At 43.8% G+C, this 17,983-nt stretch overlaps 1 protein-coding gene across 1 annotated transcript; it reads left to right on the forward strand.

Moving 5' to 3' along the window:
* Positions 1-1,922: 1,922 nt before the first annotated feature.
* On the forward strand, positions 1,923-17,026 carry LOC124464785 (uncharacterized protein C14orf132). Its single transcript, XM_047016633.1, has 2 exons — positions 1,923-2,230; positions 14,966-17,026. The coding sequence occupies exons 1-2, from the start codon at positions 2,204-2,206 to the stop codon at positions 15,200-15,202; spliced, it is 264 nt and encodes an 87-aa protein (XP_046872589.1). The 5' UTR covers positions 1,923-2,203; the 3' UTR covers positions 15,203-17,026.
* Positions 17,027-17,983: the final 957 nt, after the last annotated feature.

The following is a 17,983-nucleotide window of genomic DNA, read 5'->3' on the forward strand; positions in this document are numbered from 1 at the left end:
CACGACAATTGTGTGTGTAAGAAGAGAGGAGAGCTGTCATTGAGCCTGGTCAGATGTGGGGTGCAGGTGCTGCAGGGAGCCCATGACACACAGACCCCTACACTTCCATCCACCATCACTAGAGCTGGATGGCTTAGAGTAGACAGAAATGAAAACAGACAGTGAGATTATGGACTAAAGGTTACAGGTTTGGGGGCACCAGAAAGTAGCTAAAGGATAGAAAAAGATTTGTGTTTGTTCGACTACTTCTTTTACGGGAGAGGAAGAAACAAGTACCCTGCATGTGCGTAGTTGATGATGAAAAGGTCTGTTTCTTCAGGACAGTGGGACTATTCTGTTTGGTTCTGGGTCTATTGGTGTTAATCAATCGCAGACTGGAGAGAGAATTTTACGTAAAATTGAAATATCTTGACAGGACGTAATACGTGGTCGTTATAATAAGTCTCTCTGGGGCTTGAAGGTTAGATGAAATATGTTAGAGTAGAATGGGTAAAACAATGATCACATACAGCCAACAGGTGTTCTTTATTCGATTGGGCAAATACTGCAGTACATCATAGACCTGTGACAGTCATCAAAGCATAACAAAGTTTACAGTTGGAAGGCATATGAATTTAGTATTATACATAATACACGAACATATGATACTACAGGTTGTGATTAACATAAGCACATAAGGAATCCCAGATTTCTTCCACATAGCACATCATCGACACACAACATCAGGTACTATGCAGGAATGGGACAGGTTACAGCAACAGGCTACTCAGTATCCACTGTCTGTCTATTGTGTCTATTGTTAAATGGTATTGGGAGTGTGGGGGTGCAACAGACCCTATGGGGTTCAGAAGAGGTGATCCAGGATGGGAGATGCTATGTACAGAAACACTATACTGGAACACTATAAACCCTCTGGTTCTGCTCATGGTCAAACACACACAGGGTGAAATTCAACATGTTCAGCGAAGCATTAATAATGAATTACAGTGTCTAACTCGTTGTGTATGCATCGACTGATGTGATGTACACAAAGATGAAGTCGAGCGAGTACACAGGGAGGACAAAAAGCAGAGGATGTACAGAACAGGTGAGTGTGTCGGGGGAAGGGAAGTGAGTGTGTGTGTCTGTGTGTGCGTTTGTGTGTGGCTTGAGTGACATCATTTTACCTCCCTTTGCTTTGACAAGTACTAAGCCTGTGTGATCTAATAAAGAAAACTTTCCCCCTCATGGTTTCAGTCCAAAATCTATCTGGATTATGCTGCTTCTCAATGCATTTGATTGATTAATCTTCTGTTTTGTTTGCGGTAATGGTATTCATTGGTTCCAAACCGCCACAGCTGCATAAGTCCCTCAATATTAAGGATGTTTAAGACTGCTCAGTGAGCATGACCGCCCCCATGGAGACACACAGGCTGGTCTTCACTGGGTCTATGATAGCCATTGGCTTACCCTCACACATGCACGTACGACTACACAGCAACTTTTTGCAATAGCAATGTAGTTATCGAGCAAAAGCCCAGTTCCATCATGTTTATATGAGACATCAATGGTATCGCTTGCAACAACAAACGTCCTATGATTAAACAGACAAGATACTGATAAAATAGCGACATTGGCAACAACACGACAGCTGTCAAAAACCTGCTCTGACGTTCGTGCATATCCAGTTGGCATAACTGTGTCTTGACAATTACGTATTGTCAGAATCTGTTCGTCGCACTAAAAACATCTGTAAAATACATGCATGCTAATGTAAATATATTTTCAAAGCAAATATCAAGTTTAGCGTCTTTTCTAATGTCAATAAACTTTCGCAATAGCAACATGTTGGAGAGAGAGAAAAATAATAAGATGAATAGAGAGAGAGCGAGAGGGATAGAGAAAGGAAGAAAGATTCAAAAAGAAGGAGGGGTGGGGGCGTGTGTACCTTCCACCAAACCAAGGCATCTTTTGATGGCTCTTCTGTACAGCTGTCTCGAGCTGACATCTATTCTCCTTCTCTTCCCACTCCCTTCGTTTGTGAAAGAGAAGACACCAACCGCTCATGAAATCGGCGTCCGCTCGACATGCCTTTCATATGACGTCGGTCTGCATCTGAGGAGCTCTGGACGACGGACATTTATGCTGTATTTTGGAATTAGATAAACAGACAACCATATTTTCCATCTCTTCTTGAGTGCCTTGGCTTGAACAGAGCAACAGTATGGATCTGTCATTCATGGCTGCGCAGGTAAGAAAAGCGCGCTTTGTCCATGTTTCAAATCACCGCTTAAAGTAGGCTAGTTGAATTTGCATTGCCAGAATATCAACTTCTGTTGTGTCAATTTGTGAGGGCGTGGCACTTTAAAGTTCTTTCGATGTTTAACTGTTTTGTTAAACCATCCCAATTGGGTGCCATGCGCGCAACTACGAGCGGAACCATTTTTGAATAGACTAACGCAGCATGAATTGATAACGTAGGCTATAGCGTTTCCAAACGTTCAGCTCAGAGTGTTCTGTTATCATGATGTATATTTTTAACCAATTTAGTCTTTTGGAAAATGATCCACTTCATTTTGACACGGCATTTGGATGGCACATCTGTAGCCTACGCAGAAGGATCTTGTCGGATTTTGAGAACTAGAATATCGGTATGGCAATTTGTCATTGTTTGTACGTAAAACCACGTTATAACTTAAGGCATAATTATGTTTTATCACCAGTTTTATGCCACAGCAACCCAACTTAACCAACGAATCAATTAATTAATGCACACACTGGAGCTTGCATTCAAAGACATTTCACCCGGCTATTACACCACCTATTCAATATCCACTTGGTGCGATCAAGTAGTGGCTATAACAGTAAAGTGCAAAGCTCATATTAATATACAACATACCCGTAATAAAATAACTCCTGATCCAAATTCTTAGTTATTGTACAGTGTATTACACATTATCATATACCCGCATGTATCCCTACAGTATGCCATGTATTAATTATAAAATATCTATTGTTGTTATGAATGATTATTGGTTCAATTTACACCTCAGACAATTATGTGAACAAACCCAACCAGTCACAGGCTCAATACCTATAATATTTGTAATGCTACCCCGAAAGGTATTTTCCATTTATATTCTAGCAGTCTCAGCAAGCTCCTCATCATGACCATACTTTCCCTAGAAGGGACAGGGGAATTGAATCAAGGTAAAGATAACGCTAGGGCTCTCTAGCCTAGTCTGGAATAACGATTCAGAACAATTGCGCTTCCACTGTCATTGCTAGTCTAAAAGTTTGACTTGATGCACTGAGAAAACATATTTTAGACTTTTTAGTCCATCCATCATGGTGTGCTGCTGCTAAATGGATGAGAAAAAAAACCCTGAAAGACCTTCTCCAACCCCTCATTCCTAAAAAATGACTGCCACCATTACCTTTTTTTTCTTAAAGATACTGAAAGTTCCTGAGAAGAAGGCAAACTTTGTACATGGTGCAGGCAGCAGGGTTGGAGACTGTTTTGCAGTGGTACTTTCAAGCAGTAGCTGTGTGTTGGAGATGAAGTGTGTGTGGGGGGGGGACTGAATACTCCAAGCAGGATTGTGGAGACCGAAGATATAGACCGACAGAAGATATCTACAGCTCATGCTGAAATATTACTGTATTTCAGGTGGGGTATGCTGTACTTTATCTATTCTTTACTTTATCAACCTCCAACAATAAGACCAACTGGCAGAGTTCATCATTTCACAAGTGTGCGCGTGTTTTCCACTGAGGCAGATCTAAGTCAAGAAGATGCATTTGAACAGCTGTCTGTGCTCTCTATTCTGACGTCAACAGATCATTACAGAGTAAGTTTGAGCATGCCCTCCTGGCAACAAGTCCTGGCAACATGATCACAGTTCAAAGGTCAATGTTTATGGTTTTTATACAGTGTGTGATTCAGTACATTAAACCTCAAACAGATATTTTGACTTTTGTCTGAATTGTTTTCGGAATGCTAATGGCCACAAGCTGGATGACTCTCAGGAGAAGTGCTCAGACAATGCATGCTATTGTGTCTGATGAACAATTTGCATGGCAGAGCTGCCTCAGGGGTTTGAATTGAAAAGGGCATACTTCATTAAGTCCAGCGTCAAGGCATCCTCAAGCTTGGCAAAACATGGATTAATAGGTAGCAATCAAAACGTAGCTCTTGAATACTAAGTTGAGAGGGATGAGCCACTCCCTTGTTTGCTATTTTAGACAACAGGTCCAATGATGAGTTGAAACACTTGACTAGGGAGCTACACTCAAACCATAGTGTGTAGGGTCCTCTACATGCCAACTGTGGCAATGGATAAGTGGATGCTTATACTAAGTGTTACCATGAGCGGCAACATTAAAACTGGACAAATTGAAAGCCTGCAAGACATATCTACAAACATGCTTAAGCCACTCACTGGAAACTGCCCTTGACCGTTTAACATTGAATCTTACAGGTAGCATGCACTGTAATGCCCTGTGCCCTGTGTTGATGTACAAATCCAAAGCCGTCAGTCACTTAGTGATGCATGTTAAATGATTGTGAACCCCCAGAGTGTTTGGATGTGTTGGTGCTGTAGACTGCAGTATAAGGCGAATGTTTTTGAGACAGATCTGTCAAAGAGCTCCAGATCCAGACACTCCCCATACCCTTCCTTCCTCGCCTTGGGCTCCCTCAGCCAGACCCCCTGGGTGCCCCTCACACTCCTCTGACAAACTGGAGGGAGGTGTTCTCGCTCTCTTATTTTTTCCATCTCTTCCTCGCTCTCTCCTGCTCTTTCTCTCTCCCTCTCTCCTGCTCTTTCTCTCTATCTGTCTTTTTTACTCATTTCTCCCACACATGCATACACACACACACACACACACACACACACACACACACATCTGCACAGTGACTGTAGTCAGCATTCAACGTCAGTATTGCCAGGAGAACCAGAAGTATTGTCCTCTTTCATCCAGATACAGTATTTTGACTTAAAGGTGAAATAGCTTATAGGTACAATACTGCACCTGCTATATCGTGCATTTTCCATCTCTCCAAAACACTATCATGATTAGACTTGCACTGTCCCTTGTACAAGGCTGACACTAGCCCCACATATATAACATTTGGACAGTTTCCATGTCCTTGTCCTCCTTCTCCCTGTGTATAGCAGGTCCCTGTTAAATGGATGTGGCAGAAAAGTGACATACAGTATGAACCTAGATAGAGCCCTCTAATGGAAAACATCAGTGGGAGATAAAGAGAGGAGAGAGCAGAGTTCTGCTGTATCATCCTCAGATAAGCGGGTTCAACAGTTCACAGACTAGACTACTTTTGTTTTACCCGCCCCCTCAGAAATGACGGCGGTCCGCATATGAAGCCAGTTATTTTGGGATGTTGCACAATGTACAGCTGCACAGCCAATATTCACATTCCCTTTATGTAATCATGTCGCCAACGCAACGGGAGGTCTTAACGCCCAGACGGTCTGGGAGTTTCAGTCCTTGAGCTTTTTTTTGCTCCGTCTATGATGATTCAAAGGGTGTAATAGTGATACCTCAGCCTTTCCTGGACATGAGAGTGTTGGCTTCACTGTGCCCTCCAGTACTCAGCTATCCCTTTGAGAAGTGCCTTTCATATGACGCCTCTGTTAACTTCATTAAGAACAACCATTGGCAATCTTTTTGCTGCATGCTCAACTCCCCCCCTCGATTTATGTGATGGATTTTACTGCTGTTCAAATTGCTATCCAATTCTTGTGTTAACACCCCATGCTGTGTTTCGTAGTACAATAACCTTTCTGACATGTGCTAGGCAAATGGAATATCAAAACCTTTATTAAACTCCCCTTCGGAGGCCCATTGCTTGCTGGTCCGATTGGCAGCTCCATTCAGTCTCAGCACAATGAGCATCTATTTAACTATTTCATGAAGACATCTTCACAGCAGCAGCTCGCTAAGACTTTAATGAGACGAAGGGGAGGTAAGTGGCATCTGATGCTGAGGATGTTGTTAATGAGGAAGTCAGAGAGACAGAGAGCTTTATAAGTGATGAGGAGGTAACATTATTTGACTCGTCCTCCAGAAATAGATGCCTCTCACTGCAGTGGCTTAGGGCAGGTCAGGCACCTCACAACATGGCTTCCTCAAGGCTTACTGCCGGTGTTTGATGGACTGACCTTATCGGTGGAGAAAACATGGAACCTGACGTATTTGAAGGAATATAACTGATGGTTTGAAAGAATAGAAACCATGTGGGTGCATTCGATTGACGCACGGCACCAACCTGAATTCTCATAAAAGTGCTAAATATGCGTGCAAGCTGACCACAGCACACGCTGAATTACCCCGCGTATTTAAAATGCTGCTTATTTGACCCAAGGCTGTAGAAAACATTTTCAAATGGACGTAAAAACATTGCTAAACTCTCAGGGGTGTAGATCTGTGTGTGAGCTTACTGCAGAAAGACAGGCAACCAGAACAGAAACCATTACTTTAAACCAAGATGATTTTTATTTTTTCGGCCTGGATAGCTGCTGGATATTGGATATTGTGGACTAAGGGTAGAATGTATATCCAGCATGGGACACTCTCCAGAGGCTCACTACTAAATTACCAGCTAAACGAAGTGGTGGTTTTCTACAGCGAACATCATGATTGATCAATAAAGTGTGTACTCTGCCGTGAAGAATCCCACATTTCGAATCACAGCTGTTTTTTACCTGTCACTTGAACCGGAGTAGATATTTGCATTGCTCGTCAACCGCAATGATGAAGCTATTTTGGTCCTCACTGAATGAATGATTGCATATTGAATCAATGTCCTAAAGAGACAGAGTGAGGCTTAATCATATATGACATGGGAGGTAGGAGGCAACACAGCTTGGTTGACCTCCAAGCTTTCCAGTGCCTGACGGATCACACGGTACCCTGCAGTATCATTCAGCTGATTAACATGTGAGCTACATTCATGTACAATCAGGCTTTTGGTGATCTTGTTTGATGATCTATGGGTCAGGTTAAGTATGCAGTACTCACTAGCAAATACTGCACCTCAGGGATTATTTCTTAAATGCACAAGCAGTAACGAGTGAGCTTACACTGTCTTCATGAGTACAGTTCCATGAATCCCACTTCAGTTATTTCCCCTACCCAGGGCTACCCAGCTCTTCAGCAGCTCAAAAGTAAAGCCATGGGAGGTATTTCCAGAACCCTAATTTCTCTCTCCACACAATCCTCTGTACTGAGAGGATTACGTCTACGGTCTATGAGTCTACGGCAGCATTACTGACTCTTGGCTTAGGCCAGGTTGTTTCCTCTGGTCTTCTCTGGGTAAACTGATAGTGTCCAGTATCAGCACGCGGGTCACCCCCAGGGGTTAGCCTGAGGGCTGGGCTGCACTCATCCTCACTAGACTTCCACATGCTCACCCAAAAAGTCAACTTTATGTTTGCCTTAATGCCATCCCTGAATGACAATAGATTTATAGGCCAAACACGGCTCGTGAATAAATAATAAATAATACGTTCCATCTGTTGCCATTTCTTATGCAAATCACTCCAAATGTCAAATATATACGGTGTGTGCTTATGTCAGTTGACATTGACAGATGAATATATATTTACTTCCATCAACAATGCCTTGTGACGATATACAAGGGTTGATGACACTTTCAATATAGCTTCCAGACCACTGAAGCTTGCTAATGCTTATCTTTGCAGACACCCTCCTCTTCTAAACTCTGTTGTTGGGATTCCCAGACTCTCCAGTCAGACTGTGTCCTCCCTGCCCTGAGCCTGCCAGTGCTGCCATGGGCAGAACTCCCTCATCCTATCTCTCTGGGTTGGATTTGATTACAAATCATATCTCTCTCGTATTATTGTATTGCGTCCCTCAGTTCCATTCCTCTGCACTTCAGCTATTTATAGAGGCTCTGCAAACAACACATGTGGTCTTGATTTTCTTTTCCTCCCTCCTGGTTGTACGCCTGTACCACATAGGGTTAAAGTGGAGTGTGAATATTGTTTGGATTGTGGGTGATGCAATAAGAAAAATACATTTTTTAAGAGGATTTGGAGGCAATATGGAAATCTTGCTCATGTGTGCTCTTTGATATGAAAGCTCTCTCTTAAACGTCTCAAATGTGTCACTGGAGGCACACAGCCTAGCCTATATTGGATGGATGGAGGTTTTCTGCTTGGTTTCAAATGTAATCTATGCTTCCAGAAACACCTGTGCTTGTGGTGTGATCACAGCTATAACCATACAAAAGACTTATTTATCCCCTTTTGAAAGACTGCTGTTTGCAATGACACCATAATTGATTTGATTTCACACCAAATGATTGCGTGCTGTCATCACCCCCACTGCCCCCCCCCCCCCACCTCTGAACCGAGAGTTAGGCCCTCCACAGTACATCATATCACTTATTTATGCGTGCCATGGTGCTGGATGTCAATGATGCCCTGTCATTGTCATGCTGGAAAAGCTGTGCAAGAACATGGGATGGATGGATAGCTAGAAGAGAATCGATTTAGAGGAGGAATACAAAGTCATCGGGTGATCTAAAGGACAGAGATAGAGAGTGAAGAACAAGATTAAAAAAAGAGAGAATGGATTGGGGGTGGATGAGGAATGGACAGTATACGTGAATGTTAGTGTCGTGTGTCAGGACGAGAATTGTATTTCCTCAGATTATAGTGATTCATGACCTATTTGGACCCACTCTCACACACAAACACACTACTAATGGGAGGGAGATGAGGTGATTCTGCCGCCTTGTCATGAGTTCCACACCAGAGGTAGGCCCCACAACAAATCCATGTACAGTCCCTAAATAAAGCAGACAGTATAGCACATCATAAGCAATTCATAAAACCCCCGAGGCCACTGAATAAACTTGTGTACATACACACTTTCTGATATGCACATGCATCCAATTCTACTGTACTGGATGTGCTACTTTCAAGTGTCCCAAACAGATAACAGAGACCGCGATCTGGGGTCCTGGGCCAGCTCGTCCTGCATGCTACTTTAAGTTACTGCAGCTAGGATGAAAGGGACCAAACCATAGGCATCAGTTGGTCCGGTTTTGGTTCTCACTGGCCTCATGTCTATGCTCCTACAGGTTCTACATGAATGAATAAAGTCACAAAAGCAAGAGAGAGAAATAAAGAGGGAGAGAGAAATGTAATGGGAGAGAGAGAAATATCTAGGGAGAGAAAAAGTGTGTGAGAGAGAGAGGTGTCACAAATACCCAAGAACTTAAGAGTAGGTGACAGTTCGCTTGGTGTTTCAGTAAGCTAGTTTTCCCCCACGATTGGACAATTCAAAACGTTTTTTTTGTTCATGAAGGGACACTTGACGTTGCATCATAATCTGTCTTGATGATAACCACATGAAAATGATTACTTATTAATTACATAAAAAAGAGAGTGCGCACACACACACACACGCACATGAGGAGAGAGGGGGAATAACGCCATGAATCATGGAGCTGGGGCCTCCAGGAAAAGCGATTTGTCATCCCCGTCTCACTGACAGTTGGGAAGACGGGGCTGGCTCTTGTTACCTCCTGCCATGCAGTTTACTGGGGATGAAAGAGTCAAAGTGTTATGGTGTTTTTTTTTTGCTTGCTCTTCATGTCCCCACTCTGCAGGATTGTCCCCCTCCACCCACTCTCTTGCCTCACACACACAAAAACACACACCACTAACCCATCCAGAGCAGTCTTACTCGAGCGGAGATTCAATTAGGGGCTACCACCTCCATACTGAGGTTTCTCTATATTACACACTGTAGGAGGGGCACGTCTGGCAGCAGCCGGAGGGTTGGCTGACACCAGCGCTGGAGAAAATGAGAGCCTTGAGAACTCTTCACACCCATTCGACCCCCACACGTTCATCTCTCTCTCTCTTTTATAATCTCCCCCCAGGATTCCTCTCACAAACACACACTCACATATCTCACAGATGATGTGATTTATCATTTCACTGCCGGAGTTGCGTTTTCTCTGATGCTAAATCCTTTGAAGAAGAGAGTGAGGTCAGAGGAAGAGAGGGGGCGGGGGCGCTAGGTGTAGTCCTAGGCATGAGACGGTTAACCGGGTGAGGGGGGAGGGAATCATCTCATCCCCCGCAGCACCCAGGCAGAGAGGAGCCACATCTGGGCTCCAGAGTGGGGTGTGCCTCTCTGTCTGCTGGCCCTAGTTGTCAAGAAAAGCCATTATTCGTTGCTAAGCTCATCCCCACGGCAACCGGCGGTGAGCCCGTAGAGAGGAGTGAGGGCGCTTTTACAAGCCTGGATGAATTCTGAGTAGTAGACAGTAGACATAGAAAAGACATCCACGCGCATGCATTTTAAAATCCCTGACATGGCACGCTAAGTTGGTTTGCACTCAAACTGTTTACTTAAATAGTGATTAATGCCGCAAAGGAAAAATCCACAGGTACTCATAACTCATTCTGGGGAAGGTGTACCTGTGGAGGTACAAAGTGCAAGCCAAAGACTTTACCTGTCATTTTCAGGACGGTGAATATTTAATATATTTCATTTATGATATATTTATGTTTAATAGGTTAAATATTATCTACCCTTCTTTCCTCTGATTTAAAAAATAATAATTGTGAGAGGAAGATAAGATTAATACACACCGTATATCTGTAGCCAAGCCTACCGCTTCATTATTTAGCTTTGTCTTTAGAATCAGATTGAATTCCTGTTGCTGGGAATGAGATGGTCCACTGGACCATGAAGGATATCACCTGGAGTTTCGGACCTGGGGAAGATTCTGAGGCTGTAGACGAGATGTGCTGTGCTGGTCCTAACACCACAGCAGTGTGTGATTGCAGCAAGTGTATTTTAGTGTATGTGTTGTTGGGACATAAAATCCATATGTTTGGACATAAAATACATGATATCCACATAAAGACATGAAGCATACTGGGCTTCAGTACATTGCCAAGAATGCCCAAGTTGGGCTCAGTAAGGCTAAGATGTGTTCTTGGGTGTAAACACATGAACACATGCTGCACATTTAATCAGTTTTATACATAATTTAAATGTGTGATCCTATAAATGATTAATGGGTTTCTTTTGGAGAGAAAAAGCTTTTTTCATGTTATTTTAGAAAGCTACAGTATCTTATAATGATAAACAGAAAAGATCATTAATTCTCAAACTCTTAAATATTGTTTAATTATTTTTTTATTTTTCCAAGAACGGAATTGCAAAGATTAAAGAGAAACCATGCTTAGTTTCATTAGCAAATGTTTAATGATCCATTGGTAACATCAACATTGTGGACATCAGCATGAAATAATTTAGAGATATCCCCTACAGCATTATATTTATACCAGCAGGAACATTAGAAGGATACAGAACCAAATCCCCTGATTTTACATGTCTGTCAAAACCAGAGGGTTGGAGATCAACTTGGAACATTTGTCAGCATAGGAACACATCCCTGAGAGGACCAGAGACGGAGGCAGAGTCAAAGACAGAGCAGAGGCAGAGTCAAAGACAAAGCAGAGGCAAACGAGAGGCAGAGTCAAAGACAGAGCAGAGGCAGATGAGAGACAGAGTCAAAGACAAAGCAGAGGCAGACGAGAGGCAGTCCTTCTGGAACAGCTTGGAGAGAGGCATGATACTCAGCATGATCTTGTAGAATTTATGAGGTTTCTCGGAAACAGAGCATTTTCAGAAGCATCTGTGGGCTTTTTTGGTGGTGGACAGACTTGAAATTAGGCGGGTTTAATCTCATCCAATTCTCACACACAATCAGCGTCTCCCTAAGTCCTAATTTTGAAGAGAAGTGCACATTTTCGGGGAGATTAAGGATGACATTCTGAGTCATCGTGAAAGTGTAAGCCCTGAAAAGCTTTAATTCTCTGGTACCTGCAGCTCAGCTCAGTCTTTTCAGCAGCCATTTCTGTACTGTTGCTTTTTCCTGTTGACTGATGTGGGTCGTCATGGAGAGGAGCACTTCAAACAAACACACACACTCGTCAGGAGTTAGACACTGGAACAAATGTGTGCACAGATGTCACACACACACTCGCATGCACATGCAAACACACAGTTCACACATTCAGTAGACTATTACATACTTGTACTGTATACATACCGGATGACAATAAAAGACATGGCCGTGAATGAGCATTGCATTTTGCAACCCCGAAGAATACTTGAACTATGAGTGCTTTTATCAGTATCAGGTATCTTCACTTACCAGTTACTCAATCAGTAAAAACAGAATTTCAACACTGCCCATTTTTCTGTGCATGGTTAGGTTACCGGTAGCAGTTTCAGACATTGCTGTGTGAAAAATAGTCAAATACCAAAATTGTGTTCTAGTGCAATCAGAGTGATTTAGATTGGCTTGTCAGAATCACTGTACTACCCTGCTTCTATGACTTATAAGATTTACTTTGAAACTCTCCTGGCAGCAGTGAGAGGGAAAACCAATGAGGCTGGCGCCTGTAAATCAGGATGTCAGATCCATGTTACGACTCCACCTGTATCCCGCGAGAAAGAACCAGTCTCATAACCACCCCCATCACTCCATCAGATTTACAGAGGGGTTAAAGGTCAACCCACTGAGCAAAAAGCCTAATTTGTTGGTCTGACATCATCATGTTGTGTTTTCTCACTCTCTCGTCTGAAATGATTTACACCACGCTCTGTCTACAGCAGATTTGAACCAACCTGTCTGCACAGGATGGGCATGCTCATATCTGTTGTGCCACATTTCAAGTCCTATCTACTATGCGGGAGTTTTGAGACATACTCTGATTGGTCTTATGCGCCTGAATGGACCCAAAAGTTTAACTTTACTCAACTTTTGAGTCCGTCACAAATAAAGGAAAAATACAGCCATGGCGATATTGAAACACATTTGGCATATACATTTGGAAAGACACCACACAGTCCGTAAAAATCTATAGTGCATGGACACAGCATTAGCAGTCATGGGAGTGTTGTGGTCTTCAGTGGCTAAATATCTTTAGGTTGGTTTGTTTGTTTGTTTGGTGGAAAGGCTGTATTAACAAGCACTTATTGCATGGTGGCGCCAGCCCCAGGGGAGGTCATTACAGTCCGTTTTTACCCAGCAGTTACTGTAATCAGCCTGTCTGGCAGGATGCCAGCTACAGCTGTATGCATTAATCAAGATGTCTGAAGGCAGGTGTGATGTAGAGCGATGACGGCCCCGTTATGTTCTGTTTCTATACAGCTGCCTCTCCACCAAATGTGTGCTTCTGTATCATTTATGTAATACTCATATGTTATAAACTCTGCTTTGTCCCTATTAAATTCAAATGAGTTGATCTAGATACAGTAGGTTTCTTTTTTTTCCCGTCTGACCTTAGATCCAGGTAGGGATGTTCAGAGAATAGATGCAAGGCTCAAAGCTATGCCTCACTGCTATTCACCGCCCAACAGACACGGCTCTGCATGTCTCTTTCCGTCTGAGGCAGTCTGAACCGATTGGCTGGTGTCATCACCCGCTGTATCAACATCTGCCCGACCATCTTCCCTGCGGCTGCCGCCATCGAGCCGGTATTAAGAGCCCCAGAGAGAGGTCAGGGAAGTTCATACTTCCGTCTTCAGTGCGTCCTCTTCCTGGTGCTACGGCCAGAAGAAGCTCGATTACCCGGGCCACTCATCCATGGATGCACTGCGCGTCTCCAGGCGTCGCTTCGCTGATGACGCTAATGCACTGGAGATGGCCCTCTCATTGCCTGGTTAAGTGCCCGGCCGCCTGGGGATCCTCCTGTGTCAGGGTGCCTCTCTCGAGCTCCATTAATGCTTAGCCCGTCTGGGGGTCGACCTCATGCATCTCAGTGAGTTTGGGTGAATGGACAAGGAGTGGCCCGGACGCAGACATGGACCATTCTCCCTGACGATAGCAGCGGCTCTTACAGGAATTTATCCTTTTGAGCTGGGTGTCAGCGCGTAGAACACTTTATTCCTAGCATTCATCAGTATTTATGTTTCTAGTATGGCATGAAAAGGACCGTTCGATTGGGTGAGAATCCTCGCGTAGCAGAGCCTGGTTATTAAAGAGGACTGAGCCAATATGCTGCTGACACAGTGAGGGGAACGGACACCCAGTCTAGTACCAGGGTACATGCGTGTCCTCGCCAATCACTATCGTGGCAACACTGCCGGATGTGTCATGTCATTATCCCCAACCAGGGGGTCAAAGGCTGCAGGGCACCGCAAGGCTTCTCCTGTGCGAGGGCAAGACCTTGATTGAGTGTGTCGTTTGTGTGTGTGTGTGTGATAGAGGCAGGGAGAGAAGGAAGTAGAGAGAGAGGGGGAGGGGGCTCTGAGTGGGAGTAAACAACAGATCCAAAGTTCGTGTGCATGTGTGAGCGCTCGACATCCCTCCGAGGTATTTTTAGCATTGTTTTCTGACATCCTCGGCGGAAGAACAGAGTCTGTTTCCTAATCTGAGCGTGGCGAGGTTTCTTCTCAGGCACTCCTCCACATCACAGATGCACAAACACACAAGGCTACATTACAGGAGATCTGCACCTACGAGGACAGAGAGAGTGGGGGGGAAGGCAAAAAGGAAACAGGAAGGATGATGATGCGCGTCTTCTGCTCTGATGACCAGCGTTAGCAGGGCTCTAATTTTCCGACTCTGTTGAAATATTCATCTCCACGTTAATGAAGCCCTAGTTGCCACAGTTGGGCCCAGGGAGGAGAGGTGAGCAAAGGAAAGGAGACAGTCGACGAGAGGAGGCAAGAGAAGGGAGGGAAAAAGGATGAGAATGAGAGGAGAGGAGATGGATGGTAGAGAAGAGAGGACATTTCCAAAGAAGACAGAGAGCAGATCAGAAGAGACATCTCTGGGGGAAGGTACTGTAGGCATACTGAAGTGCTCTCTATGGTTTACAGTTCATATATTCTTTCTCTTCTCCCAATCCTTCTCTCTCTGCTCACCCCGCCCCCGCCCCCCCCCCTTCTCTTTCAGATACCCGTCATGACGGGGGCCTTCATGGACTCCTCGCCCAACGACGACTACAGCGGCGAACACTCGCTTTTCAACTCCTCGGCCAGCGTCCACGCCGCCAACTCCACAGCCTCGGCCCAAGCCCAACAGGAAGAGCAGCAGGCCATGTCCAGTGATGCCGTCTGGCTTTGGATCGCCATTGTGGCCACCATCGGCAACATTGTGGTCGTGGGAGTGGTGTACGCCTTCACCTTCTGATCCCCTTAATATCCCCCCCGAGCCTCCAAACTCACCCCAACAACTCAAAACTTCCTGTTGGGAATGTGATAAGGGGACAAAAACAGATGGATTCTCCCTGTGACTCCCTAAAGCAAGTCCCGTAATGCAAACACTAATTATTGGATTATGGATTAAGCAGTCAGTTGGCAGTTGGCAGTACTAATCATACCAACGTATGCATATTAGGGAGGGTAAGAAAAGGCTGTGTTCACAACAGGTTTATACAATCCAACCCAGTCTATCAGTGTTGTGTCATTGAAATGCAGAGCGGTGAGAAAAGAGAGATGAGAAGGGGATTGAGATGAAGGACAAACTGGACCATCTTAAATCCCCCCCTACACCAGGCAATTTAGGAGAGCGCTGCTCGATCATTCGGCTGAACAGAGGTGGTGAATCATTGTCAACATCAGAAAGAGGTATCAAAGAGGGATTACTCCAGCAGCAAACTGGGTAAACACAGTTTTGTCTGGAGTATTGTTGTATTCTGGACCATTGAGGTGTGGTGAGGGCCCTTCTCTTGGCAGATCATTGGTAATGTTGATTGATGTTAAATATTCACTGCTGCCACATGCTTGTGTGACAGCTCGTAGTCGCGCTGCAAGACTATACTTGAGGAGTGAGTATAACTAATTCACATCAGTTACAATCGTGACACCTGATTTGTTCAGAACGAAAATCTCTTCATTTTTCCGGCAGACCAAATTCAAGACGTTTACAAGAGCCTACTGTCATATCTACTGTTGATGTATTACTGATGTGCCGTGCAAGGGTGAAACAGAAAGAACCAAAGCACACTGTAGGCCTAGATCATCTAAAAGGAATACTGCTCTGTACTGTTCAAGTATTCATACCCAGATAACTATTCTCCCCTTCACTTACATGGAAGGAGGAACATATCTGACCTAGAAGTTGTTTGTGTCTATCAATCTGCAATTTCAAATATAAATTTAGTGACAGAATTAGCTTTGTGCTGCCTGGAAGTCCAGAGGCAGACGTTTCCATGGAGATTAATCCTCCACCTAATTGACAATGTTAACTTTGTTCTCCTTCAGACACACGCGAGAGCCTGTCACGTGGGTGTTCATGAAAGTTAAATTACCTCCCAGTTGAATAAATAAACACATACAGACAAGCCTAGGAAGAAGGTAACCTTTAAAAGCTAGCAAAGTCACATCATATTCTGATCCTGATCACTGATTTCCATCTGCTTCCTGTTTAGAAAATCAGACAACACACACTTAAAACTGCATTAATAGAGCAGTACCAAGCATTGTCTCTATGAGTTGGAATTAATCATAATTTTATTAGATATTAGATTTAGTAAACATCTCATGATATGCAAAATATACAACTCTGTTAATGACTTTATCAGTCTAGCATAATTATGTATAATATTTCCCTCCAAGAGATGAGGTGTTAATATCAACAATATCTACCACATAAAAAGAAAGACTTGGAATAGTTTGGTTTTATTCAGTAATGTTTCTTATCTGATATGGAAAAAGAAGACTTTGTAGTTATTTCTAGGAATGTTGTAGAGGGTTTCCCATGTCTTGGTGTAAACACTGTCCATAACTGTTGTTGGTGCAGTGTAAAGATACATTTCATTCACCGACTTTACATTCCCTAGCTATGAAAGAACTGCAAGAACATTTTGTTATTTAGATCCCTAAATAATATTGGTAATATTGTTGAGAGAAAGTCATTTTTTAAGACTGTAGTTTTATTTTTATTAAGAATTTGCTGTGTAAGTGTTCAGAAATGTTGTAATTCACCGACACAATACTCTTTTTTGTAAGAACATGTATTGCTAATAAAGTTTCAGGGTGACTGTACTGTACTGTAAAGAAGTTTCTTCGAATTATAATTGTATGGGGGAAGGTGCGTGTAGAGGGAAACAATGAAAGATCTATGGACATCTATGCCTGTAAGGCTCAGGAGCACCCCTAGAGGCAAGTTGAGACCCTCTCATGGCCAGCAGCTTCAAGTCACTGCGAAACAGCACTTTGATAGTTTCATGTGTTTTTGAAAGACAAGTTTCTGGCTGGTGTGCCACATTGGCAGACATCACTTGTGAATGCTGAGCCTCCAGCAAAGATTGATGCGAGGGAGAAATGGCATCATAAGTCATTCTGACACCTACTCGCCTGCCTGGTTGTGGTTCGCTGTCACTCTCTCACTGATATAGGGAAAAGAGGCCTTGCTGTGATTTGTCCCGATAGGCTTCATCTCCCAACCACAGTGATTAGGTCACATTCTTGCCTTTCTTCTGTCCTGTCCTGTCCTCTCTTCTCCCCTACTCTCTTTTCTCTTTCTCTCATTCCTCCTCTCCCTATCTTCTCCCACCATTTCTCTCTCTCTCTCTCTCTCTCTCTCTCTCTCTCTCGTTTAGTAACCTACTTTCTATCGGGTGCCTCCACATCGCCACAGGCTTGCAACACCGCATCAGGAGGCAACAAGAAATGATCTTCACTCACCCTTGATGATAAGATGATAAGTCCCTGCTTGCCTCTCCTTCCTAGCTGAATTCAGAAAACTGAGATGTGAGAACTCTAAACGGCTCACCGCCATCTTAGAGAGAAACAGCTCCTGAGCAGTCACCTCTCTCCTGATCCTGTATGTTGGAAGCAGGTAACCGTTGACCAAACAAATGCTAATTCACGTTGATCGATGCTAATGAATGTGGTAGCAGGTGCAGGTGTGTGAGATACCATTCGAGCTAGTGGGTTCTGATTCCAGGGTTGGTTCCAGATGAGGCAG

This window comes from Hypomesus transpacificus, chromosome 3 (assembly GCF_021917145.1).
Source record: "Hypomesus transpacificus isolate Combined female chromosome 3, fHypTra1, whole genome shotgun sequence".
Taxonomy (NCBI): Eukaryota; Metazoa; Chordata; class Actinopteri; order Osmeriformes; family Osmeridae; genus Hypomesus; species Hypomesus transpacificus.